The sequence below is a fragment of the Perissodus microlepis genome, chromosome 17, assembly GCF_051167445.1.
Source record: "Perissodus microlepis isolate ML-2025 ecotype Zambia chromosome 17, ASM5116744v1, whole genome shotgun sequence".
NCBI lineage: Eukaryota > Metazoa > Chordata > Actinopteri > Cichliformes > Cichlidae > Perissodus > Perissodus microlepis.
The window spans coordinates 7,350,436-7,376,299 of NC_140477.1; the positions used below are offsets into that span (position 1 = coordinate 7,350,436).

The 25,864-nt window shown below is 42.9% G+C and overlaps 1 protein-coding gene across 9 annotated transcripts in view; it reads left to right on the forward strand.

Annotated features, from left to right (window-relative positions):
* The window catches only part of foxp2 (forkhead box P2), a 104,366-nt gene that overhangs the window by 73,169 nt on the left and 5,333 nt on the right, over positions 1 to 25,864 (forward strand). For 7 of the 9 annotated variants that reach the window (XM_084909401.1, XM_084909400.1, XM_084909399.1 and 4 more), the window contains 12 exons: positions 4 to 93; positions 2,023 to 2,203; positions 3,453 to 3,738; positions 5,435 to 5,539; positions 11,473 to 11,560; positions 13,134 to 13,217; positions 17,390 to 17,600; positions 18,455 to 18,558; positions 18,715 to 18,816; positions 21,192 to 21,313; positions 21,483 to 21,552; positions 22,396 to 22,703. In XM_084909401.1, the coding sequence (XP_084765527.1) occupies positions 4 to 93; positions 2,023 to 2,203; positions 3,453 to 3,738; positions 5,435 to 5,539; positions 11,473 to 11,560; positions 13,134 to 13,217; positions 17,390 to 17,600; positions 18,455 to 18,558; positions 18,715 to 18,816; positions 21,192 to 21,313; positions 21,483 to 21,552; positions 22,396 to 22,703 (1,751 nt within the window). The remainder of the gene's footprint in view (positions 1 to 3; positions 94 to 2,022; positions 2,204 to 3,452; positions 3,739 to 5,434; positions 5,540 to 11,472; positions 11,561 to 13,133; positions 13,218 to 17,389; positions 17,601 to 18,454; positions 18,559 to 18,714; positions 18,817 to 21,191; positions 21,314 to 21,482; positions 21,553 to 22,395; positions 22,704 to 25,864) is intronic. The other 2 variants (XM_084909404.1, XM_084909405.1) reach the window with 2 other exon arrangements.

Consider the following 25,864-nt stretch of genomic DNA (forward strand, 5'->3'; position numbering starts at 1 on the left):
CAGCAACACCTGCAGGAGTTTTATAAGAAACAACAGGAACAGCTTCATCTGCAGCTTCTGCAGCAGCAACACCCTGGCAAGCAGGCTAAAGAGGTAGGTGCACACCTGGGGACATAACATAGTAATGTAGCCTCATGGGGAAATGATCGTGAATGTGTGCATGTAGATTCTCTATAGATAGTAATAAGCACCATAAAACAGACAGATTTGTTGTTCTAGAAATAAAGTAATTAAGCGGGCTAACCCGGAGGTATAATACTACAATAACCCCACAGCATACACATGCAGTGCTGGCTATTCTCCTCTGATTCCTGCTAGCATTATACAGTATGGAGATCCAGTTAAAGACAGTTTCATGTCTTGTCTGTATTCACACATGCTCACACAAGTCAAAGGGTGCTGCAGCCACCTCGTTAATGAAGTGTTTCTGCGGGCACACAAACACATGCAGCACCTCTGAAGTTGCAATGTGCATCGCTCATAAATCACAATGACAGGCAGCCGGTCGACAGACATGCCTCTGTCTTGTTCTCTTTGGATATCATGGAGCAGTAGAGGAGCATGACAGCCTCAGCCACATTTGCGTAACAGCGTCGGTCCAGGTCTAGAGCCACGGCCAGGCAATTCTGTGGGAACGGCTAAATTGATTCAAAAATGGGTATCACATAAACACACGCGTTCTGTCTTTATTTTCATCTCCCTCTCTCTCTCTCCTCAAGCAGCCCATTATGCTGCCCTTACAGGAAGTCACAACTGACCTCCCGGCGGCTTTGTTTCTGTTTGGATTTGTGAATAGAGTTTTTCAGGAGGCTCGCCATCAAATATGGAATAGAAATTGCTCCCTTATTTCTCTTGAGGCAGAGGAGAGGTTTGTGTGTGTGGGGGGGCAAACCGCCTCCCGCCACCACTCCATTATGCAGCCTGTTTTCCAGTGAGCGCATCACAGGTTTTATCCCCCAAACCCACCCAACCCCTCTCCCTTTCTCAGTCCCTCAGTCTCCATACTTTTCTAGGTACACCATCACTAGCATACAGAAACGTGACAACAAAAACTGGCCTCTGTGGTTAAAGCATTACATATGCACAGCTAACTGGAAATACAGAAAAGTATACCCCATTAAGCCTCAGTGAATGTGCACTTGCAGCCAATCATTACCTGAGATTTTTGCTTCCTAATAGGTGTTTGCAGTACGGCTGTGTTTCAGAGCTCAGAGCCAACTGCTTTTGTCTCTCTCTAAATTCACTCCCTTTCTCAGTTGTTTTGCAGCGGTGGCTGAGTTTGATGTTTTTCATTTTGTTGTTGTTTTTGTTGTTTTTGTTTTTGTCTTTGTTTTTTTCTCCTTTTTTTGCACAAAGCTTACGCAATTGCCTGTCTGGCCCAGCGATAAACAACTCTGTGAGCCAACAAGGAGGGCTGAGAGGGAGTGGAAGGGGGGGTGTAGTGCAGTGGATGTGTGTTTGTGTTTGTGCGTGTTTGTGTCTATGCATTCACATGCAGCTTTAAATCTCTCTCTGCTAGTTCCCTCTGGTCACATAAGCTGTAACAGACCATCAGTGAAGGCGAGACAATTAACTATCAGGGGTGGTGGTGGGGGGGATTATACCAGAGGCTTAGTATCATACACAATCACAAGCCACATACACTGACAGGCTTGAGAGCTGGTATATCAGCATAGCTTTGTTTGTGTGTGTGTGTGCTCAAAGACATGAACATACACAAAGACAGGAGAAGAAGGTGGTACAGCCCAAAAGAAACCAGGAGGAAAGACTAAGTGAGCACAGACAGAGAGGGAGAGAGCGTGTAGAGAAGCAGAAGAAGAAGAAGCAGAGAGGTGTAGCTAAGGTCACAGCAGAGGCGACTGAGTGCACACTCTTCACGCACAAACAGCGCTCCGTCTCCTCTGTCCTCTCCCGCTCACTCAGTTGTTAATTCGTCTGTAATTTTCCCTCCTCTCCTCTCCTCTTCACTCCTCTCTTGCTTCTCTCCTCTTCCTCCTCCTCTCTCTCTCTCTCTCTCTATAGCAACAGCAGCAGCAGCAGCAGCTGGCCGCCCAGCAGCTCGTCTTCCAGCAGCAGCTCCTGCAGATGCAGCAGCTCCAACAGCAGCAGCACCTGCTCAACATGCAGCGGCAGGGCCTGCTCACGCTGCCTGGTCCCGCTCCGGGCCAAGCCGCTCTGCCCGGACAGACCCTACCCCCACCAGGTAAGAGGAGGAGGAGAGCGGAGGAGGAGTGGTGGGAAGAAGAGGGAGCAGGGAGGTAGTTGCATTGATATTAAGCACGTGACTCGCAGCAGTAGTCACATACTTCCTATATTTTTGTCTACTGGTGCTTTTCACAGTCTGACTCTGTTTTATTGTTCCTTCCGGCTGTCTAGTGTCTCCAAGCCCATCTGTCCTACCACTCATCTGTCTTTCTGTCCTGTCTGTCTTTTTCTAATTGGTATGCCGCTGTGTCTCTCATACGTTATCTTTAAGTATGTCTGTCTGTCTGCCGTCCCTTCATTGGTATGCTCTTCTACCATTCACTTTGTCCTTAACTCTCCTCATGATTTGTCTTCTGTTCTTCCTTTCTCTTCCACTCTTTTCTCATCTGATTATGGCTTTCTCTGTCTTCCTCTGTTCCTCTCTCAGCTGTGCTCTGCCTCTGTTTGTTGTTTTTCCATCTCTGTTTCTATTCCCTCACTCCCCAACTCCCCCTCCTTCTTTCAGAGGTTGTTGTTGTTGTTTTTGTTTACTGCCTTTACTGAGAACAAAGGAGAGGCAAAAGAGAAGAATAAAAAGACAAGTGAGAGAGAGAGAGGAGAAGAGAGCAGGCTCCATTTTTGTTTTTTCCCCTCCCGAGCCAAGTAAACACCTATGTTTGTTGTTTACCACCAAAATGGCGCAGGCGAAGACAACAGGCAGGAAGATGTTAGGAGGAAATGAAAGGAAACTGCTTAATTCTGTGCCAAGCTGAAAAGCAGCAGTTGACAAAGCTTGTTGTTTTTAGGTGGAACTTGCTCATATTCAGTATAATCAGTCTTTTTTTATGTAGTTTTACTCATTGGACACACACGAATCGTTGTGCGTCAGAGCTACACAAGTGATTCATAACCAGCTTAAAACCAGTATTTGACTGTGCAGAGAAGACTGTACGTGGCTTCAATAAACAGGAAACTGTGATTTCATATTCGAGTTTGCCCTTGCTGAGAGCAGGGCCTTCAGTCATGCAGCTGTATGGAATTTCTCTGGCTGTTGAATAATCCATACAGAGCTAAGCTTTTGTCCTGTAAACACAGAGTGCAATGCATCCTAAACTGAAAACCACAATGTGCAAGTGAGAGCTAATAAAACAGCTTGGATTCTTTTCTTTTTTTGTATTAAGTATTAAGTTGAGCAACTTTATTAATTCAGTATACTTTCTCTGTTCCCTTATCTATTTCTCTCTCTATCTCCTTCTTGATGTCTCTAGCTGGATTGAGCCCCGCAGAGCTCCAGCAGTTGTGGAAGGACGTTACCGGAGGTGGCGGTCACGGAATGGAGGACAACGGCATCAAACACAGCAGCGGCACTGCCGCCGGCGTGGGTGGCGGCGGCGGTTTAGACCTGTCCACTAACAACTCTTCTTCAACTACCTCCTCCTCCAATCCCGCCAAAGCATCGCCGCCCATCTCTCACCATTCCATCGCCAACGGACAGTCTCCCGCCCTCAACCACAGGAGAGAGAGGGAAAGGGAAAGAGAACGGGAGCGAGAGAGGTAAACCAACTAAAATGCCATCCGCCACCTTTTTGATGCATCACAGAGGAAGAAGCAAGGGAAGATGAAAAGTTTACAGCACCCGTACTCTTCACACGAGCTTGTTTGTTGCCGTGCCACGATTGAACACATCAAAACAAGGCACTCAACAACAAGCCATCGTTACTTCAGGGAAAGCTGGGCGTTTTGTTTATTTATTCAAAAGTTTATTAGTGTCTTAAGGAAAAAAAATAAGAGCCTTGTTCTCCCGGGGGACCATGCGTTCAGTTGAACACACTTAGCTTGCACACACATATCAAAAGCGGGGAGACGACGCCATGCAGCCAGGCGCATTTACAACAAGCGTCTCTGGCAGAGAAGACAAGGTAACCCCCTTGTACATTAAGTATTTAGTGCTTTCTTTCTTTTTTCTCTTTTGAAAATTACCTTCCATGCTTGCTTGTCATGTAAACAGAATACGTGATGCCTTGAGTGGCGTTTCCAGGATGTTTATCCTTGTGATGCCGTCTTTTATAAATGCATCCAGCACCGAAACACTGACTGTTCACATATCTGCCTATCTGGCCCATGCATTATTCAAAGGCTTTTCTTGGGCGATATTATAATAAGGACTTAGGGTGTAGCGGTGTGTGTGTGTGTCTGTGTGTGTGTCTGTGTAGATGCTCGGTACAGACTCACACTGGAGGTGGAAGTGCTGTGTAATTGGTTTAAAGTAGATGCTATCGCTCCAGTACCACTAAAAGGAGGCTTGAAAAAGATATCTTTAGAAGGAAGACAGAGGGAAAGAGAGAGGAAAGGAATGGATAAGAAGAGAAGGAAGAAAGGAAGGAAAAAAGACTTTATCTGCTTGTGTCCCGAGGGGTGTGTGGTGTCTCATAATGATCGAACAAGGAGTATTGTCAGGAGCACTGCTTACTAACATGCCATGGATCGATGAGGGGAAAGCCCCTCTGTAAAACGCAGCGTGAGCTCTGCCTGCACTAAGACACACAGGCATGAATGCATGTAGCCATCGACCACACACATGCATGCACATGTGTAACCTATATGCAGACAAACACACGCTAAGACACAGACCGTACATAACACACTCTCATTCACATTTTCATACACACACACACAGACACACTAGCGCCTGGCCTAAAAGGTTAAACTGTCATCTTTAATAGGATGTGCTGTCTAGGAAGGGTCGTAACTTATTTGGGTGCCATTTGAAAAACGCCAGAACACCCCTGCTCCCCTTGTCCTCAAAGAACATAAGTTACACAGAGTATTAATCTCCTGATGAAAATTATATGGCTGTCTGGATTTTTAATGTTTACTTGAAAGCCTCCACCCCTCCTCCCCATAATGGCTTTACAAGATGGGATGGTGACTACAGTGGAGACAAAACTAGATTTCCATCGGGGATGGTAGTCCAGCCTATTTCTCACACATTAGTCTTTGCCATCTTAATATAGTTATCCTGTAGTGATTATTTAAACTGAATGGCTGTTAGCCATCAACATCCCAGTTCCCAAATTTCCTTTTTATAAAGCTGCTGTTATTGCATTTATCCCTTGCTTTCTCTCTGTCTGATTTAGCCCTGGTTATTCATCACATGAATTGCTGAATTAGTGCTCTGACCTCTTTCAGCGTGTCTTTAATCTGCTATTTCCCGTTTCTTGTTTGCTCATTTTTTTGGGCCCGCCTCTAGTTCACTACACGAAGAAAGTGGAGGGACTCACCCCCTGTATGGTCACGGTGTGTGCAAGTGGCCCGGCTGTGAGAACATCTGTGAAGACTTTGGACAGTTTTTGAAGTAAGGACATGCTCTAATACAAATACGTAATACTGGAAATAACATATATTATATATATATACTGAGTGTAGCAGTAGTTCAGGCAAGCTGAAAAGTCAGTTTTCGCTGCCATCCTCCCTGATCAGTTGATCCTAGTGCCAGCCCAAATCATCTGATGCCACACATCTCAAATAGGGTGTGCTGTTTAAGCATTTTTAGCCTGAATACAGTTGCTGTCCCTCTGCAAGTTGCTTTGCAACCCACATCCCTCGAGGTAGTGCAGTTTCTTGTTCCTGCCTCCTGCTTTCCATGTGTGCATGTGAGGAAGGGTGGGGAGCTCCCAGAACTGAGCCATAATAACACATAAAAATGACTGAAGATGGAAATAACAATCTCTGAAAGCGATCCCCTTCAGTACAGTGCTTGGTCTTTCTGTGGGGGCCTAACAAAGAAAACATCACTGCTTTTCACAGAGCCCATTTTGACCTTATAGACAGCTAGTTGACAGGGTTTCACTCTAGTAGTGCAGGATTTAAACCAACTCTGGTCCATAACAAATTTTCCTTCCTGGCGTGGAGGGGCCTGATAGGTTTGTGAAAAAGCGTCAAAAGCTAATGGCAACTCGCACGGCCGCACACTTACCTCCACAACAAAGGCCCCCATTCACTGTTGTCATGGTGCAGGCGCCAGAGCGAATGGACTCTTCATGCTCCATCAACAATTTAGTTAATTAGCTCATTTGTAATTGGCCGGCTTTGTTGCCAGGATGTTAGTGGGGGGACATCAAAGGAAGAAGGTGTTTGCAGCACTGCCGATTACAGGTTATCACATTGCCACTCACTGAGAGTCTCCCTCAGCCTCTCTCTCTCTCTCACTCTTTCCCCGGCTCCCTGCTCTCACACAGAGAAGAAAAGAAAGGGGAAAGCTTTAATTTGAATATTCTAATTAGATTTGTAATTAACTGTGAAATAACGATCTGGTGAGTGTTTTTCATGGGCTGTAAATGTCCATGTGAATTCGCACAAACTCTTAAAATCAGGACATTGTTCTGGCTTATTTTCCAAATTATGCATTTTTCTACTGTAGTGGCTGTAAAGTTACAAAAGGCTTTAAAAAAACGGTCATATTTAGGTCAGGCTTTGCTAATTCAATGCCGGCTTGTGAATTAAAGCTAAAAGGTGTATCTGTAAAATGAAATGACACTAATAAACATGGTGTTTACCTGTCTTTCAAAGATAGAGGGAGGCAGTACATTAGACTCCATTTTCACACACTGCCAAGGCATAAAATCACTTAAAGGCCCCATTATTGACGGCAGTGGAGTTCAATGAATCATAGTCTGACAAGTGTGTTTGCTAATCCCCTGTGGAAAATGTGCCGCATACATGTCAATGCCAATACCAGTGCTCTAGACTGAGCATGGCATAACCATAAGCATCATCTAGTCATGCTTATGAAAAGCCAAATGCATGTGTACAATCCATTGTCCAGCCTGGAATACATGTACGGCAGTCCAGGTGGAACAGTTTGCCTTGCAGCTTGAGAACAGATGTGTGCGTGATAAGGCAAGCCTCTATCGGATTAGCAGATTTTCTGATATCTTGTCCTATCACCTTAGTACACTTACTTATAGAAGACATCAGTCTATTTCTTGGCACTGTATGCTCCTTTCACGCTCAAACACACGTAAGTCTGTGTGCTGTAAGGATACTGTGTCTAGGTGGCTTAGCTGGTTATTTAGGTGAGGGGCATAGATACAGTGTGTGTAAAGCCATGTGCCTGCGAATAAGCTGGTAAGCCAATGCAAAAGGATGCATGGCTGTAAAGACAAACTGAGAGAGCTCGACAGATAGTTGGAAAATGGGTAGATTTCATACTTGAAAGCGAGTGCACAGGTTGGCAGACGGTTTTGTAAGAACACTTGCCAGAACATTGGCTGCTACAAAACAGAAAACACACACACACACACCACTGCAAGTCAGAGGCTGGCTCTATACTGTAACCCAGCCAGAACATGAAAACAGACACCAACAAAGAAGGCAGACTCGTCATCAGAACAAAGATGGCTGCTCGGTGGCGTGCCTCGGAGCAGTGATTGTAGGTGTCAGAGGGAGTCCTTTCATGTTTCCGGAGATGCCAGTCGACGACACACACACTGACACACAGATGCACTCACACACAAGTGCAGTTTAAACGGGGTTACATAAAGTGGGTGTCAGATGTAGATGACAGTTTAGATGTTGGTACTTGGGTGTGGGTTATGTATGCAGGGAGGTGGGGTGGAAGGGGGAGAGGGGACCCGAGTCAAGCTGGCGTCTCGTAGCTCGCTGTAGGAGCTCGGCTCAGCGGCGGTGACACGTTTAGTTATCTATTGTTTTGTTCCATGAAGAAACTTGTCAAGATCAGCATTTAATAGCTCTTCAGTGCGCTTTTAAGTGTTCTCACCTGGAAAAGGTAGCCGCGAGGTGGCTGGCACCCTGAATTAGCTCTGTGAAGTTCAAAATGAAATAATATTGCACCCACCTCCGAGTGGTGGGTGTTGCTGCTTTGTGGGTGTGTTTGTGTTAGTTACATGAGAAAGACAGAGAAAGAAACATTCATGCTTTTAGGTTGCGTGCCAGGGCTATTTTGGTGGGAGCCTTTTTGGTAAACAGAAGAGACAGAAAATGCAATTAATACCTGTAAATGTGGATGTTTTATTTGTATAATTTGTCAGTACAATAAATGCCTCCAGCTTACTGCAGATTTTTATAGCGCTTTAAAAAAACAAAGCTTGAACACATCAAATGTGTTCTTCTCCTGTACATGCACGTCTTGTCCCGCCTACTTTGGCTTTTTTCCCCCCTCAGTAATATACCTGCAAATGCATACTTGTTCTCACTCACACACAGTTAACTGTTACACTCTCCGTCACCATTCTGCTCTTCCTATTACTGGCAGGAAGGCAGGCTCCATGTTAAAATGGTGAGCTCAGCCGCTAACCTAGTGTCTGTAACCCGCTACTAATTAAACCCACAAGGCATCAGGCAAGTGTCTTTGTCTCTATATAATGTGCACATACACACACTGTAGAGGCAGGCACCTCAGTCAGGCAGGCCCCCCGGCCCCTTTGGATAGGTAAGCTTGCTTTTACCACTCCACATGTCTGCTGCACCGTGACAAGACCTTTAAAAGGGAGGGCACCGACACCAAGGAGACAGTGTGAGAGAATGTGTGTGTAAATATGCATGCTGTGGATATCAGGTTTTCTCAATTTGTGTACAGTTATGGAGGCCAACTTTCGGTGCTGAGCCCCTGATAATACACACAGTCAATTAGCAAAAGTGTATCATCCATATATTCTGGACTTGAGCAGATTTATTATCAGGCCCTTAGTGGACACTGATGGCTTATACATATTCATGTACCCAGCTACTGGGAAAAACCTTTGAGATGTTTTGTTCCCCTCTCTTTTAGAGAAAAGAGAAACTGCAGACTCCAATAAAAACGAGTCTTTATGTGAGAGTTAAAAACAGCTGTGCATCACTCCTCCCACAGTCTGTGTTCATCAGTCCCTTTATCTCTTTATTTGCTTTGATTTCGCTACCTTGGCTACATATTTCACTCTGCAACACTGTTCTTTACGCTGCTCTTACATTCCTTTCATCACACGGGTAATCCTCAGAAATCCGTGTTTCTCTAGAATGGCTCATGGACAGTAAGGCTCGTATTCTTTATCTCAAAGTGTGAGTAGTTTTATCTGAATGCTACATTTTAGATCAATTCTCTTATTTGCCCTCAAAATGTACAATTCCATCAGAATGCTTCAATTTGGTTACAAGTGAGGAAGCCAAAGTCAGTTAACAACTCAGGAATAATGAAATAAAATGAGACATAAGATTAATAAAGAGATTTCTGTTTCATGAAAGAAGACAAGAGAAGTTCATAGTTCAGAGAGGACAGAAACACAGTCATCTATTTTTCCACATTTCAGTAAATACAGCGTTCTTTCATTATTTCTTCCAGTCTGCCCATCTGCGTCTGCCCCCGCCCTTCCTTTCTGTCTTTGTGTGGCATTATTAATGCACAGTAGGACATACAGCCATTTGAATATTTCATAAATGCATGTAGTAATCTTCCTGTAATTGTCTTGCTAACTGGCCAGCAGTAGGATGAGCATATGCAGCAAGCTGCAACTGTCTGGAGGACTTCCACAGGGCCTCCAAGCACAAACACATGCAAAATATTAGATAAACAAGCTTCTTGTTGATGAGAGGCAAGCTTAATAAAGATTTCCCCCTTTCTCTTTCTCTCTGTCTTTTTTTTTTTTTTTTTGTAAAGCGGTATCTTCAGGGACAGCGAGCAGCCTGCTCTGTGCTTTTGAAGCAGCTGTAATTCATGACACACGCCATACATCAAGTGCATAAGATAGCATTATGGGCAGTGAAATGAAAAGGGTATTTGCAACATTAGTTCCCTCATCCTGCGAGGGACATGATTAAATGATTAATGAAATGCCCCCTTTTTGCATGCGCATTCTGAAACAGCAATTAGGCACAGGGCTGAGGAAATCCACCAGTTCGTCCCTTCCCTTTCTGCTGCTATCCCTCATCCGTCCCTCTCCGCGCCCCCCACTTTTTTTTAATGTTACCTCATTTTTGATTTATAATGAAAAATTTCTGAGCATTAGACCTGAAATGGTTATAAAAGTATAAGCAGGGACAGAATGGAATGGTTTTAAATGTGCACAGGCTAATTGAAAGGTACAGAGCTATTGTGATTACAAATGTTCTATTCAGGTTTTGATTGGCAGGTCGGGAGGAACCAGCTCAGTGAGTTGGCTTGTTTTGCACGTTGCAGATAAACAAGAAGCGAGGCTTTTGGAAGAAAATAAAGGAATACGGGGTTTGTGGGGGGAGGGGGCTTATTTCTGTGTATTTGTGTATCTATTTTTTTTTATATGTGCCAATCAGTGTTTGTGCAAGCTCATGATAATGTAAGCAAGCGTGTGTGTTCTTAGATAAAGTGAAAGCCAGCGAGAGAGATTTTGTACTCCCTCTAATGCACTGGAGGCAGAGCTGTAAATGATCATTGAAGGGTCTGCAAGCTAACCTATAATTACTGGAGATAAAGTGGCAGCTCTGGCATTTCATAAGCATGTCTCCTCAAAGCTTGCTTTGTGAGTTTGTCACCAATGATCATTTAGATAGAGGCTCATTACCCAGCATCACAACACTTTAGAAACCCCCGTTTTGCCCCATATTGGTGTTCCTCTGAGTGTGTGTGTGTGTGTGTGTGTGTGTGTGTGTGTGTGTGTGTGTGTGTGTGTGTGTGTGTCTGCCTGCATATGTGCGCTTTACCAAGAATAAAGGTCTATCCTAATGGTGGAGCTTTTGTGTCCTACAGACGAAATCCAATCAAGGCAAAAACCCTCATTGACTGTTATGGCTGTCTGGCTGCCTTTTTTTCTTTTAATGAGGCGAACACACCAGATACATTTAATATGTCTGCTGCTAGATAATGCACCTTCAAGCAAAGAGCCCCCTTTGTGTGTCAAATGTTGCTGGTGTTAAATCGTGAGTATTGTTTTCGGTAAACGAAGGAGACAAAGCTATTCTGCTGGCCCAGCATCTTTTATTCTCTGTAGAAAGCGGCGCTCGGGGTGGCACTGAAGTTAGCCATCTAAACTGGCGCAGGCCTATTGTCATGTTAAACATGGCACCACACACCGTCATGTTACTTCTAATTACCTCATTTCAGAGTGGAACAATGGGCCTGTACGGGATCCTATAGATAATTATCCCAGTATAGAAATATTATCATCTAAATAAAACAGTGCTGAAGTTGATACTGTAATTATCATCCTCTGAAATTTTGATCATGGTGAAAATGAATTTCACTTGCTGCCTTCTTCGGGCTTGAAATATTGTATGGATTTTAAAGTTGGCTTGTCATCTCTTCTCCTCCACCGCCAGGCACCTAAACAGCGAGCACGCCCTCGACGATCGGAGCACGGCTCAGTGTAGAGTCCAGATGCAGGTCGTACAGCAGCTAGAAATACAGGTACGTTTTCTTTCTGATAATAAAGGATAAAAAACGGGGGGAAGAAGTCTCACATATTGTTTTATTTTACAATACTGAACTTAACTCGTGAATCAGCCATTCAAAACTTTATGTTCTGAAAGTTGCGTGTGCGAGAGGAAGGCCATATTGTGGTCTGCTTAATACTTCCAGACAAGCAGGACCTGCTGAATTCAACAAAGCCACTAAACAAAGGAATCCTCGGGCCTTACAACCAAAGTCATTATGGCTGTTTTAATTGAATTAAGCGTATGCTTTATTTTCTCTTCCTTTCTTTTTCTTTCCAATTAATAGCAAACGCATCTCTCCTAGTCTGCTGTGTTAATTAACTGCACTTTGCACCTGAAGAAAGCTCAAAAGGAGGGAACTATTTTCAGTAGGTGGAGCGTGACCTTATTAAGAAGTCATGCTGGCTAGATAATGAGAGCGCTGATTGAGCGACATTATTACTCAGCACTGCCAACAAGCGCTGCTTTTCCTTTAGAAACAAATATTTCAAACTGGGTACAAACTCAGTGCCAGCTGAAACAGTCAGTCTGCTGGTGGTTTCTTTATGGTGGTTCATTAAGACTTGAGCAGTTCTCCCCAGTGAATGAAGTTAGTTTTATTAATCAGCTCCTTTGTACTAAAAAAATAATAATTGAGGGTATACAGTGTAAATTCTAACACCCTTAGCCAGTCTGGGCCTGCTTAAAAACACAAGCATCTCTCCATCCTTTCTGGTTTGATAAATTGTTTTTTTTAAGTAAATAAATTGTGCAAAATAGAAAAAAAAAGATCCAAGCTGTTTATCAAATATGTATTCATGTTCTGTCCAAGCTACTGAAGCTTGCTCTTTACAGTGTGACCAATTACAGTGATACACTTGTGTTGCCTGTCCTGTCTCTTGTCTTCTTTGTCTTCTCTTTCATTCCTGACTCCCACCATCACTCCTTCTCTTTTTTTTTTCCTTGAGAGCCGTCACTAGTAATGAGGCCCAGCGTCTGTGTATGCGTGCACACCTACTTGCTTGTCTGTTTCTCTCCGTGTTTGATCCGTGTGTGTATGTATTAAGGGCGTGAGAGGGTTCAGGCTTTCACATGGTCCAGTCCCTGTCACTCCTTGTGAATTAGATTGATGATAGGCAATGGCTGGAGCAACTAACTGGACCGGGGAGGCGGGGCCGCCTGGCACCCTGTTTGGAAGACCTCTTCACCTCTCAGCAGCTGCTGGCTGCGCTCCATCCCCCTAACAGTGTCCACAGGACTTTGAGCAGACACTCAGGACCACCTAATTTATGGCCTCGCCAGCTTGTTACTGTCAGAGCCTCTCTGACCTAAATTCTGCTATTGACAAAAAGATGAAATGCTATTTGTTTTGCCTGACCTGTCTGCACCTTCTCCCCCAGCCCCTCGTTTTCTACTTCTTTTACCTTTCTTGCTTTCTTTTTATTCATCTCCTCTTTTTCTTTTCTGTTCTTTTTCTCTCTACCAGACAAGTCTCGTGTCTCACCTTTGTTTATTTTCATTCTTCTGTGTATTCCCTCCTCTAATGTACTCTCTTCTTCTCTTAACAGCTTTCTAAAGAACGTGAGCGTCTTCAGGCGATGATGACCCACTTGCACATGCGGCCCTCAGAACCCAAGTCATCTCCCAAACCAGTGAGTGCATATTGCTCTGGATACTGTAAACAGGCTCGGCCATGAACGCAGAAAATGAACAGTTTAACCGTGCAGCAGTTGTGCGAGTGAGTGACAGAAGATGAAAGCAGGGGAGGGGGAGGAATGGGATTTGTAATACAGAGTTACATCTGCTTCTTATCGGTTATTGTGCGCCGCGAGAGGACAATGGAGTTTGGAAGTGTATTAGATGGTGGAGCGGTGGAGTCCTTGGCTAAAACGCAGGGTCATTTCTTTGTGATAGATATAATAGCCAAAACAACCTGTTGGCTGCTGATGACTGTTTGGCTCAGTGGCTTGCAGCGGCACTCAAAAGTGAAATGGGAGAGGAGAAGACGTGTCATTTTAACAACAAACACCTGAAAATTACAGCTGAGTGCTGAAGATGATGTGGTGTTGACATAAATACCCACAGCGAAGCTGAAATTGGTTACAGAAAAAAAAAGAAAATCCCAAATTGTAAACGGGGTCACCGAAGGAGGCAAATGATGCCATTCTGGATTTACTTTCTCTCGCCTTTTACTTTTAGATTGAATGAAAATAAATGCATCTCTCCTAACCAGTGTTTGAATGTGATATTAAGATGATACATTTTTGCAAACATTATTTCCTTCCAATTTCAGACGTTTTGAAATATTTGAGAGCAAAACATTGTTAGCGTGTTTCTGCTGCTTAGTAAGTGCCTATTTTCAATAGAATAATTTTCCTCATCACCTCTCATCATAGAATGTAGATAATCACAAGATAGCATAATTATCCCATAATTCCATCAGGAATCAAACTCCCTTTTTATTATTCAATCTCTCTCTGTCTCTCTTCCTCTCCCTCTCTGTAGTTTTTTTTTTTAATCTTCAAAACTCCAGCAGCTTGGTTCCATCTCGTCCAATAAAGAATTTGCAGCCTATAATCCATGCCTGAATATGAATGAATGATGCTAATGAAGTATTGCATTACATAAAGCACACATGAAAGAGCAGCTAATTGCATTTGATGGTGGGGGCAATTCAGACAGAATTCCTAAACGAACAGTTAAGTTCTCAATTTTGAGGATTCCCCATTTTTTTAAGGGGAGGTAATATGGAGATTTGTTGCAGGGAATAACATGCACAGGCGTGTTTCTGTTGCAAAAGCTAATAGATGGGACAAAAGAGAGAGTGATTGGCCGGTTTCCAATGGCAGCTCGAGTTTGCACCCAGTAGAACTGCAGATGCAAGACAGAAAATCGACCCCACAGTTTGATAAAAATGAGCAGTCCACGCTGGCCTATCAGGGCTGAGGGTGAGTCCTATTTTTTCATTAGTGAAGCCCGTGGCTAACTAATGCCAGATGAATACAAGACACTGGTTCACTGTCTCCAATATGACCCTGTTCTACTTCATTAAATGCTACCTTTTGGCCATGCCGTAGATGGATGCGAGTCAAAGTTAGCATTTCTCTTTCTCCCAACCTTGTGTATTCAAATGAGCGAGAGGTAACAAAGTGCTCACTTCTTCTGTTTGGCTGTAATCACTTCCACTTTGTAAAAATGGAACTCTACGCCACTAAGGCTCGAAGGCAAGGAGTCTGCAATGTTTATGTTTTAACATTATAAATATACAATACATCCCAATATTCATATACAAGGGCATTTATTTAGAATCTAGTTTGCATGTTTAGTGCACTTTTTCTGCCATACAGAACGTGAGTGTTTATCAGATACCCTGTTTAAAAAAAAATACATCGAGTTTTTCACAATTCAGGGTCTAGTTAGCACGTATGTAACAGGATGCACAGAGAAAACAACATGAAACATTTCAAATCACACAGAAATTTGCACATTGCATACTTTGATGACGGCATAGCTGGCAAGGAAATGAATTGCTATTTTTATTGAAGGCGTCAGTTGTGTGTTTGTGCAGTGTGAGTCTGTCAAAAAAATAGTAAAACAGTGCTTAACAGTGAAAGACACAACAGGGAGCACTTGGAGTGTAATTAATGGTTTGTGTTCAGATAAAGTGATGTTTAAAACATTACCTGGTACACGCTTTAAAAAAAAGTAGATAATATTAGTAGTAGCTGTACACATTTGATCCGATCTATTAAAATAGGTTAATATGTACATTATTTCCATAACCTCTAAAGTTTCTTTCTCATTCCCCGTACTCATCCCTTGTCCCAGCCCATCACTACAGCAGCTCATTATAGCTAAGTGGGCATATAATTATCATGTGAAAACCACTACATCCACCGGAGTGTCTCAAACTTGACATTTTATCGTATTTATCAACACATGCCACAAATGACCGCTGGTACCTTCTCCTCAGCCTCGCTCCTCCATCTCTCAGTGCCTTCGGCGCCCTCATTCCCTTCCATCTTTCAAGTCACTTTTAATTCAAACTCTCGCAATGGATGCATTCCACTTGTAGATTCACAATTAAGGCAATTTGGTTTGAATATGTAACGATGTCATTACCATTCCGACTAAATTAGAGCAGAGACTAAAAGGTCAGTTAGGAATTTTCCAGTCGGTTAGAGCCTCTCACATGAGATTTGGGAAGGAAATGCAAAAGTGGTGGAAAAGCTGGACGATTAGCGAGCAGAGCTGGCAGCAGAGCCAGAGGTAAGCAGCGCTCTCCTTGCCTCTAATGTCAAAGGAGGGAAGGAGAGAAAGACGCCAAGTGCACATGTGTGTGGAGTGGCTGTCACTGTCCGTGTAAATTCATTTAAGTGTCTTTTGTATGCTCACGCAAAGAAAGAACTCAAACTCCCACTTCCTATACTGCCTCATGCACTGAAAGTCACACTGAATTAAGGACAAAGAATCTATTACATTTGTAATCTTTCCTGGAGGAATATTAGCTTTCAGTTGTGTTGTTGGGTTGAATTTCTGTGATTGACTGTCCACCTACAGAGCAGTTTAGATTAGACTAAAACTCAGGCTAGGCTTTTTTGTAGGGGGAAAAATACTTGCTTTATGATTCTTCATTAGGAATCTACACTGGCACACACTGAGTCATATACCTCTGTCACACTCAAGGCACACTGATAGTATCTCAAGCCTGGCCATGAAGAAAGTTTTATTGTGTAGCGACTACTTTGTTACAGTACTGTTACTGTTTTTGTTTCAGACGCCTGTCCTGAATTCTTCTCACTAACAAATTGCAGATCAGTTCAAACTAAACATAATGTAATTAGTTACTGTAGCAGTTGTTTAATGACATATGCACCACCCAGTGTTGAGATTTACAAATGCAGACAGTTTTAGTTAAAAGCAACATAATTAGTTGCAGTTTGACCCTGTGCATAGCATACTTTGTCCACGGAGTTGCTTTGATTTGCTAATAGTGTCTTCATTTAAATATATAGAATCTGAAAGTGACAGGAGAGATTTTTTTTGCACTAGAACCTTTTTGGTTACATTATTTTGGTTAGTCTAGTATTGACAAGTATTGAGTTGAGTATGAAACAGTCCCATTAAACACAAAAAGTGAGAAGTAGTTGGTAGAATACAATTACAAAATCACTGGATACAGTTTGACCAAAATGTATTTTTAAAACATATTTGGGCCTGTCGATCAGATAGTAGAGTTTCTCCCTACTTTCCGATCACCCCATCAACTAAAACTATCCACGAAAAAAATTATTTAGCCTTCCCCTTTTGTGACATAGCTCAAATCTGTTGTAAGAAAAGTTGTGGTTAGAGACTAGGGTCAGACAGCCCATGTTCGCAAAAGCACTCCAACAGTGTAGAAAAAGAGTTTTGATATGCTCATTTCCTCAGTGCATAAGAATTATGGGTGGCTGCAGTGGGGTAAATGGAAAGGGAGGAAGGAAATGAGAGAGGGAGGGTGTGATAAATAGAGAGATAAAGAGAGATGGGGCCAGGATAACACGGAGGCTGATCGTTGGATAATCTTGAACAGCGTGCTCTAATTAGAATTCTTATGATACAATTTGGTGGTTGTAATTAGTGGAGATGGGCTGGCTCCTCTCCACGAGCCTTGTTAGTGGAAACACAGCTGTGTTAGCAAGGAGGAGAGCAGACACTCTGCTCTGTCAGAGAAACCACAAAATAATGCCTTCCTCCTCCTCCTTCCCCCTTACCCCCCTCCCCCAAGTTGTTTCTGTCTCTTTCACGCTCTCCACCAATCACATTCTGTCTTCCTCCATCGCAGCTCAACTTGGTGTCCAGCGTCACCATGTCCAAGAACCTGCCCTCGGCGTCACCCCCCAACTTACCTCAGACACCGACCACGCCCACAGCACCTATCACACCCATGGCTGCAATGCCCCACGTGCCATCGGTGCTGGGAGGAGCAAACGTCCCCAGCATGGGAGCCATGCGCAGACGCCACTCGGACAAATATTCCATGCCTTTGTCGTCAGGTAGGACCAACTACTCAGCGCAGCACCTAACACAGATATCAAAATACTTCCAGTTACTGTAAAATTCAATTCCTGATTGAATTTAACATGAAGTGGCTTATTCTCATTTTTATATATTTTATTTATTAGTTATTTGACATAAACTAGAATGCCACTTATCTAGTTTAGGGTACGTTTCTGTTTTTATCTAATGAAAAAATTATGTTCAATAACCGGAGCCCTGGACTATTAATAGTAATTTCAACTAATCATATTCTAGCAGTTTAGCACACACAGACATGAAAGTGAACACACACACACACAACTGACATAAACGCATACCCACAAACCGCAGAGGCTTGTTGGTCTTACCAGTGTGAGCTGTCTGGTGGTGGGTTTATAAAAGCAAGCGTGTGTTTAATCACTCTATATGTAAATAGACAAGAACTTCCTCTGTGCATAAATATTACATGAATGTTAATTAAGTTCAAATAATGGTGGGAAAAAAAATACAATATTTATTACATTAAGACATTCAATGTGTTAAGCTTTGCATTTTAAACGGGACGTCTTTTGATGTTTATATTTACTCTCTGTGTTTAGTGTGGAGCAACATAAATTATTCAACTTGAGCCTAACTAACTACACGGATTTCATTTTATGGGATGTATTAGTGTTTAAGATCTCTCACGAGAGAGATTAATTAAAAATGCATTTTGTTAGACATGGAAAATGTTGATTTGATGTGCCCCCTTTCTCTGTCAACCCCCCTCCATCCCCATCTCCACCCCAATCCTTACCCCACCCCATTTTAATTTGATGTAACCTTGAGTAAATTCAATACCTAAAGGAATAAAATGTGCCAATTATTTCAGGTGGTGACACAGTATTTATTTTTCCAGAGATTGCCCCAAACTATGAGTTTTATAAGAACGCAGATGTCAGACCGCCATTTACTTATGCAACCCTCATAAGACAGGTGAGTGGGAAATAAATTAACTTTGCCTGATTAGATTAAAATTAATTGCTGCATGAATCGTGGCAGCTCTGCCTCTCTCCTCTCTGTCTGTTGTTGTATGCGTGTCAGTTACCTGGTCTCGTTAGTCAACCGTTATTTGATGTCATCTCATTTCAGGCTATCATGGACTCTGCTGACATGCAGTTAACACTTAATGAAATATACAGCTGGTTCACGCGCACGTTCGCTTACTTCAGACGCAATGCTGCAACTTGGAAGGTAACCTTCATGAACACCCCTCTTCACCCTCCCGTGCACTTTCACTCCCATCACAGCAAAGCCTGCTCCTTCCTCCCGCTCAAGTCAAACACAAAACCTTAAGAAAGCATATATTTACTCAGCACAGAGCGATTAGCACTCCTCTCCCCTTTCCTTCCAACCTCTGTCTTGAATGGAGCCCTTTTCTTCCTCTTATTTATTTTTCCACCGTTCTGCCTTTTCTGTTTAGAAATGACAGGCGAAAGAATTATTCTCCCCTCAGATATCGTTTTCTAATTCGGTGCAATTAATAGCGGAGGCTTGGCGTGGAGAGGAGAGGGCTCTGACGCACTAATTATACAGCAGCCACTCCATCATCAGCACCTTTTGTTAAGAGATACACCCCTCCTCCTAGTCCCGAAAACCACCTTCTCTCGCATATCATTGGTTAATTATGAAGAAAGATGGCTGTTCGCCTGTTAACCAGTTCTCCACTATGCGGAGGCCAAAGATGCATGCACATAGGAACTCAATGTACACGTGAGCACATACATTGTGCCTGTGAGAGGGGTTAAGAGTGTGGAACTAAAGCAAGGGGGGCAAAGTGAGAACTGGCCTGTCATGGAGGGAGCACTCTTTATTTACCCACACAAAAGGGCCCATTTGTATATCTGTCCCTACAACTTTATTGTCCTGTCTCCCCAACACAAAGATGGTGAAAAATATTTTTCCTGCAGCACATGTTTTAAGCAGAAGTGTGCCTGTCTGCTGATAAAGAAAGCCCAATTTAAGCACCACTGTCTTCATTGCTTTCTTTTTTTGTTATTTATCCTTGGCCCCTGTCTGTCATTTGTTAGCTCCCTTTAGCCTTTGTGGCTGCACAGAGGACTGGAGGGAAAACTCAACGAGCCGCTCATCAGCATGCGAGGCGCGTCGCAGCACTAGATTTAGCAAAGTGAATTAATTTGGATTTGGGATGCAAATGAGCACATGGGTGTGTGATCACCAATACAAGAGGACACGTAGTAAGATGGGTGCCCTTTTCCAGTTTGTACAGCGCGCTCCGTGTTTTGCTGCGTAGTGATGTTACGATATGTTCTCACTGGCACCAAACAACACCGCTGCCACCAACATCACCGCCACCACCAGCATCTGAACGGTTTCAAATCTTTCCTGCTCCTTTTTTAGAAAAATATCCTAATCTGCCCCACCCTGCACAAAAGCCAGTGCGATCTATTTACATCTACAGCCGTGCGTTTCCCTTTGTAAGCATTAGGGGGATGATCAGCGATCGGCCTGTCATTTGATTAATGAAGAGAATTTGTTTTAAAAAAAAAGGGGGAAGAAGAAAGGAGAGAAATGAAAGGTAGTTTAATATCTCAGCTTGGTCTCATAAGCTCAAAAGAGGGATCTGCACCCCACACCCCACTTTTCCTTTCTCTCTCTTTTCTCTCACCCAGAAGCTTATTAGTTCTAACTATATAGCATGCATAATAAAACTGCTCATTTGCTCATTAATATTAAAATTATCATATTCAGAGCCATGGGCATTAAGATCAATCAAATCCTGGGATTTTCAGGTCAGATGCGAGATCTGCTTATGAGGTTTTTTTCTTTCTTTTTTTTCTGAATCCCTTTTTCTTGAGCAGTACACACCAAGCTAAGGGAGATGATAAATATGAGAGGCAGGGATATTAAAGCCAAGGTTATTATTTGTAGAGTCTGATGCATGTTTTAATTATGGACGTATTGTCATATTAATAGAAGAGTGCTTCTTTCTCTAGCTATTTCTTATTTAGTAATTAATGAAAACGCCTTATTGTTTTCTTTTAATTTAACAGCAGCTTTGATAATAATATCGAAAAGATGATTGTGTCATTTTACCCGAGTATTTAGACATATAGAAGTCAGTTCAGCTTAATGCCCTGACTTCTGCAGGAACACGCTGTCTCTAACACACACAAACACAGGGGCCTCCTGACGACTTTTTTTTTCTCCCCCTTCCAATACTGTCATCTTTTAAGCGATGTGTCCATTAAGAGCAATGCTTTTCTGGAGCAGGAAGGGTTACTGACATCACATTATCAAGGCCGGCATTACCACTTCTGTCACCACCATAAGCCATTCGCTATGCTGATTACCTCCTTTTAGCCTACTTACTCTGATTGATATGTACTGTGTGCAGGACTTGTAAGAGCATTCGCTCTCACTCAATTTTTTACTAATTAAATCAATGGTGCGTGAATGTTAAGAATTTCTTCAAAATGCAGGAAAAAAAAATCCATTTTGAAGCCTTCCTCATCTTCATTTTTTTTCTTGATGGATAATGAATGAACATGACTCGCTTTTTTTTACCTCATCCCTCTGACCTGTGCGTCATTTCTCTCTGCCTCCAGAATGCTGTCCGCCACAACCTCAGTCTGCACAAGTGCTTTGTGCGCGTGGAGAATGTGAAGGGGGCAGTGTGGACAGTAGATGAGGTGGAGTACCAGAAACGCAGGTCGCAGAAGATCACGGGGTAGGTGCTCTGCTGACTCATAGATCCAGATCAGTAAAAGATTAAAAGGATCAGTGGAAACGTTGTTAAATACACTCTGCACTCTCTTATTAGCATTACATTACACATTATGTTATGATCTGATTGACTCATTTGTTGTTGTTTGTTTTGCTTACTTTTTTGTATGCAGAAGCCCATCACTTGTCAAGAATCTGCCCTCCAGTCTTGGCTATGGAACTGCACTAAATGCCAGCTTACAGGTATGGACCAAAACCTCGAGCTGGCTGCCAGTGTTACGTGATTGACAGACAGGACCACTGCCTGAGTGACTGAATGATTGCAGTTAATGTGCACAATAGAACTCCATATTCATACTTCCACTTTGCATAAGAGGGAGCAAGTTTTTTTTCTTTTTCTAACTTGAATTACCACCTTGTTCCTTGCTTGTGAATTTCTGCACCTCTCCACTCACTCTTCTCTCTTCCGGTCTGCCATCAGACAGAGAAGGCCACCCTGTGGTTGAATCAAGGAGCAACTCTCGCTCCTTGATTCCCTTCTTTTTCCCTTCTTTCAGGAGTGGCAGCCACCCTAGATTGATAGCGGCATGTGCAAATGCAAGGGCATGTGCATTAATATTTATCTAACCTGTCATAAATGATTTGCCTTCATAGTGTACGCTGGCGAGGTGCTCATGGCAAAAACTTTAAAAATTTAATCACCGTATATAACTTTAATGCTCAGCAGGCGAAAGTGTCAAGAGTTTTTATTATTTGGAGGTAAAGTTTTGGGGGGACTTTTTTTTTTTTAATAGCCACACCACACAAGGGCACAGGAATGGCAGGTGAGGGGAAGTAGTTGTCAGGAAAGTGTCACATGGGGAAAAATAGTTTCCAGCTGAACAACACTGAGCCACGGTCTTTAAATAATTACTGTGTTAAATCATAATATTCACTCTTCATACTGCCTCTAAACCACCAAAACAACTGTGTGACAGTAAATGATTACTCCCTCTTATGCACCCAGTTATTCAGTGTTCCTGGACCTGTCTCTGTCTATTCAAGTTCTAATTCCTAATATTCCCTACTTGTCTCTTCCTCCCACAGGCTGCCCTAGCAGAGACCTCCTTGCCTTTGCTGGGAACCCCGGGGCTCATGGGCAGTGGTGCCACAGGCCCCATGGGAGGCACCTGCCACGGCCTCCTCGGCGGAGACCCGTCCGGACTGACCGCAGGAAGTCCGCCTGGCCAGTTGGGAGGGAGCCCACCGGGGTTGCTGGGTGTTAGTCCCCCAGTTACGCTGAGCGGCAGCCCCCCCATGCTGCTGCAGTCAGCCCACGAGGACCTCAACGGTTCAGTCGACCACCTGGACACCAACGGACACAGCAGCCCCAGATATTCCCCTCCAGTACACATGTAAGCTCCTGCACATAGAAGAAAATATACGTGCAAGTAATTTAACTCTTGGGGCTACTTAGACCTCTAAGAACTCAAATTTGTGCACATCATCTGCACTTTTCTCAGATTAAACACTGATCTTAAGACATTGTCAAAGATTCTTTTTAGAAAACCTAAAAGCTTTTTGAAACACAAACTACAATTCACCCCCAGTCGATCTCATTAAAAGCTGCCGGTGCTTATACTGCCCTTTACTCAGCCCATAACAGCTGCTTTGTGGATTTAAATGACAACCATTACAGCATACCTATGATGTTGCAGCATGCACACGATGGATCAGAGTTCCTATTTCATGCTTCATAATGTTAAATGCGGTGGGTATGCACTAATTTACACCTCACACATTTTTAAGAGTGCTTATCTAAGTATGCAAGCACACATTGACCCCTCCCCTTTGTACGCCTACGTTGAATTCCTTTGTTAGTTTAATTGCCTGACATTTAACCCTCTGTATCAGTATTTATTTCAGTTTTCTCTGACCCAAGGGCAGGGTTCAATTTCCAGTACGTACGATATCATAAGCAGACTTTTTCTCATCCTTTATCTTCTGCTGTAATTTGATTGTCTTTGTGCTTATACCTGAGGTGAGGCGGACGCTTGGCTAACAGTTAGTCTATAAATAGGCTCTATTACACATTTGTCTTTAATTACACCACCGTCTGCATTATAGGGGTTTAGCTGCTGTATTTTATGCAAGACTGTGCCTATTAATATTTAGCAAGTGTAGCATTAATTACTTTAAAAATCTCTCCCTTCCTCATCCCTCATTTAACGTGGCTAAGAGAAAGCGAGTGTGAGAGAGAGTGAGAGTGATTTTAAAAATTGATTTCATGTGACTTTTAGGAATGTCTGGGCTGCTGATGTCACAAAGAACTATCTGCGTAAGCACTCGCTGTGGAAAAATGACGCACACACGGAAAACAAACACAAAGAAATGATTCTTATATGATTCTCGTCCACTCTCCTTCAAAGACCATGTTGGAAACCTATCAGCTAGTCACTTTTTTAATGGATAAAAGATGCACTTCTGTTTCATGTGACTAAGTGTATCAGAGAGAACAGAGGAGTGTTTGGTTAGTCCTTAGTACCAGACATCTATACATTAATCTGTTTGGACATGTTTACCCCTCTCTGAAAGGGGGTAATAAGTGGAGCAAATCTGCCCAGTTCCAGACAGAATCCAGTGTTACCACTCCCTCAGCTCATTTAATTTTTAGTAACAGGACAGCACTTCCTTTTTCTTGCATTCTCTTTTCTCTGGCCGCACTAGCCTTGACACTTGCAAGGGTAGCTAGATTAGAAGATTAGACGCATCCATCCATCCTTCTATCCCTCCCTCGGTCCCCGCCCGCCTTTACAAAGCCACAACAACCTCAAAATGGAAGAAATGTGTTTTTCATGAATGGCTTTTCAAAGATGTGTTTAAATAATAGAGTGGCTTGTAGCACTAAACTAAATAGTACATCACCTTGAAGGCCTTTCTCTGGAGAGGAGTCCTCAGCACAAGCAAGTCCATTCAAACCTCTTCTTCTCCTAAATGTCTGAAGGTTAATGATATCTACTTTACTGCAAAGCAGGCTGCCCCGGGCCATCCCAGGTTTGTGTGCATACCGGTGTGAGCGTGTGCACATCATGTAGTTTTGGCTCTGAATACTTATGCAGAAGTGCCACGCTGTCTAAAAACTTTATTGTATTGATTATTTCATTTCGTAAAACATGTTTTAGGTTGGAGCCGCGTAATCCCTGTCCACGTTTAGTGAGTTAGATATTGAATTGCACCAATCTTGATAACAGGATTAAAGACTGTAAACACATCTTTTTTCAATTTAAATGTCTAAATGAGTGACTGGTTACGTTTTAGGTGAAACCAAGTCTATTGTTTATATTTCCAGTGAAACCTTTGGCTATGTTCAGTGTAGCCACAGGCTAAAAAGTAGTTGTGTCCTTAACACCAGTCCAAACATCTGCAAACCTCCTTGCAACAAACCCTGAGTGATGTAGTTATTGGTCACTCAACTGATTCTGAGATGAGAGCCAATAAACGTGTCATCACACTGAGGCCCAACTCTCTTTGGTGTCTGAAATTTTGCAAACTTTTATTGCCCCCTCCTTCGCTGCCAACCCTCCCTCCCTTCCCCAGGCTGCCTGCACTCCTCTCATACTCTATCTTCCTCACCGCACTACTTCTCCTGCCCCCCCATCGCAGCCTACCATTAGATCCATGCACTAATGATCGCATTTGTCCCGACATACCTCTGCATGATTGCAGGTGCTAATCTCCAATTGATGTGAGAGCCAGGCATCTCTAGAACCCACACACACATACACACACTCGAAGCACTGCGTATTTATTACATCGCAAAAGTCCTGCTGAGTGACTCAATAATGGCAGCTAGCTATTAAGTACTAAATGGCTCATCCACATATTTTAATAAAGTGTCACAAAGCCTGTGAACGTTATCGTCGGAGCCACACAAACATCTAATGAGGTGCATGAGAACACATTCCAGTCTGCCAGGTGATCCACGTGATGCATTCAAGTACAGACTCATTGTCATTTTCGGGAAATGGTGTTTAAAAAAACACCATTTCTTCTTTATGAAACACTTTTTATTGTGCTCGACAAAACTAGGGATGCATCGCTTCACTCGCTGTGGGCACCAGCTGAACAATGATTTGTATCTGGTGCTAGTATACAAATATAAAGTACTGATCAGCATCAGTGGACATATTAAATGTTTACAGCATGGCGTTTATGAACAGCTATAACTAATGAGTGAAAGGTGGGGTACAGCCTCACATAGTGACCTAAACATCCCTTTATACAGCCACATTTTAGTGTCTCAGAAAGTGTTTTTGTCCAAGCACTCATGTAGAACATAAAATATTTCAGCAACAAATTTGTAACTTTCTGGCAATCAGCCCATCATTTTATCACCTTTCAACACCAGTTTTACTCTCCATCGGCAACATAAATAAATATCTTAATTTTTAAAAAATCGGTCTTTCCATGCTGTTAGCTGTTACATCGGCAGGTAAGAGGATGTGGAGGTGTTGTTGTCTTATCTCCCACCTTCTGTAAACCTGAGGCACAGAAACAGAAAGGTTCATCCGCTCCT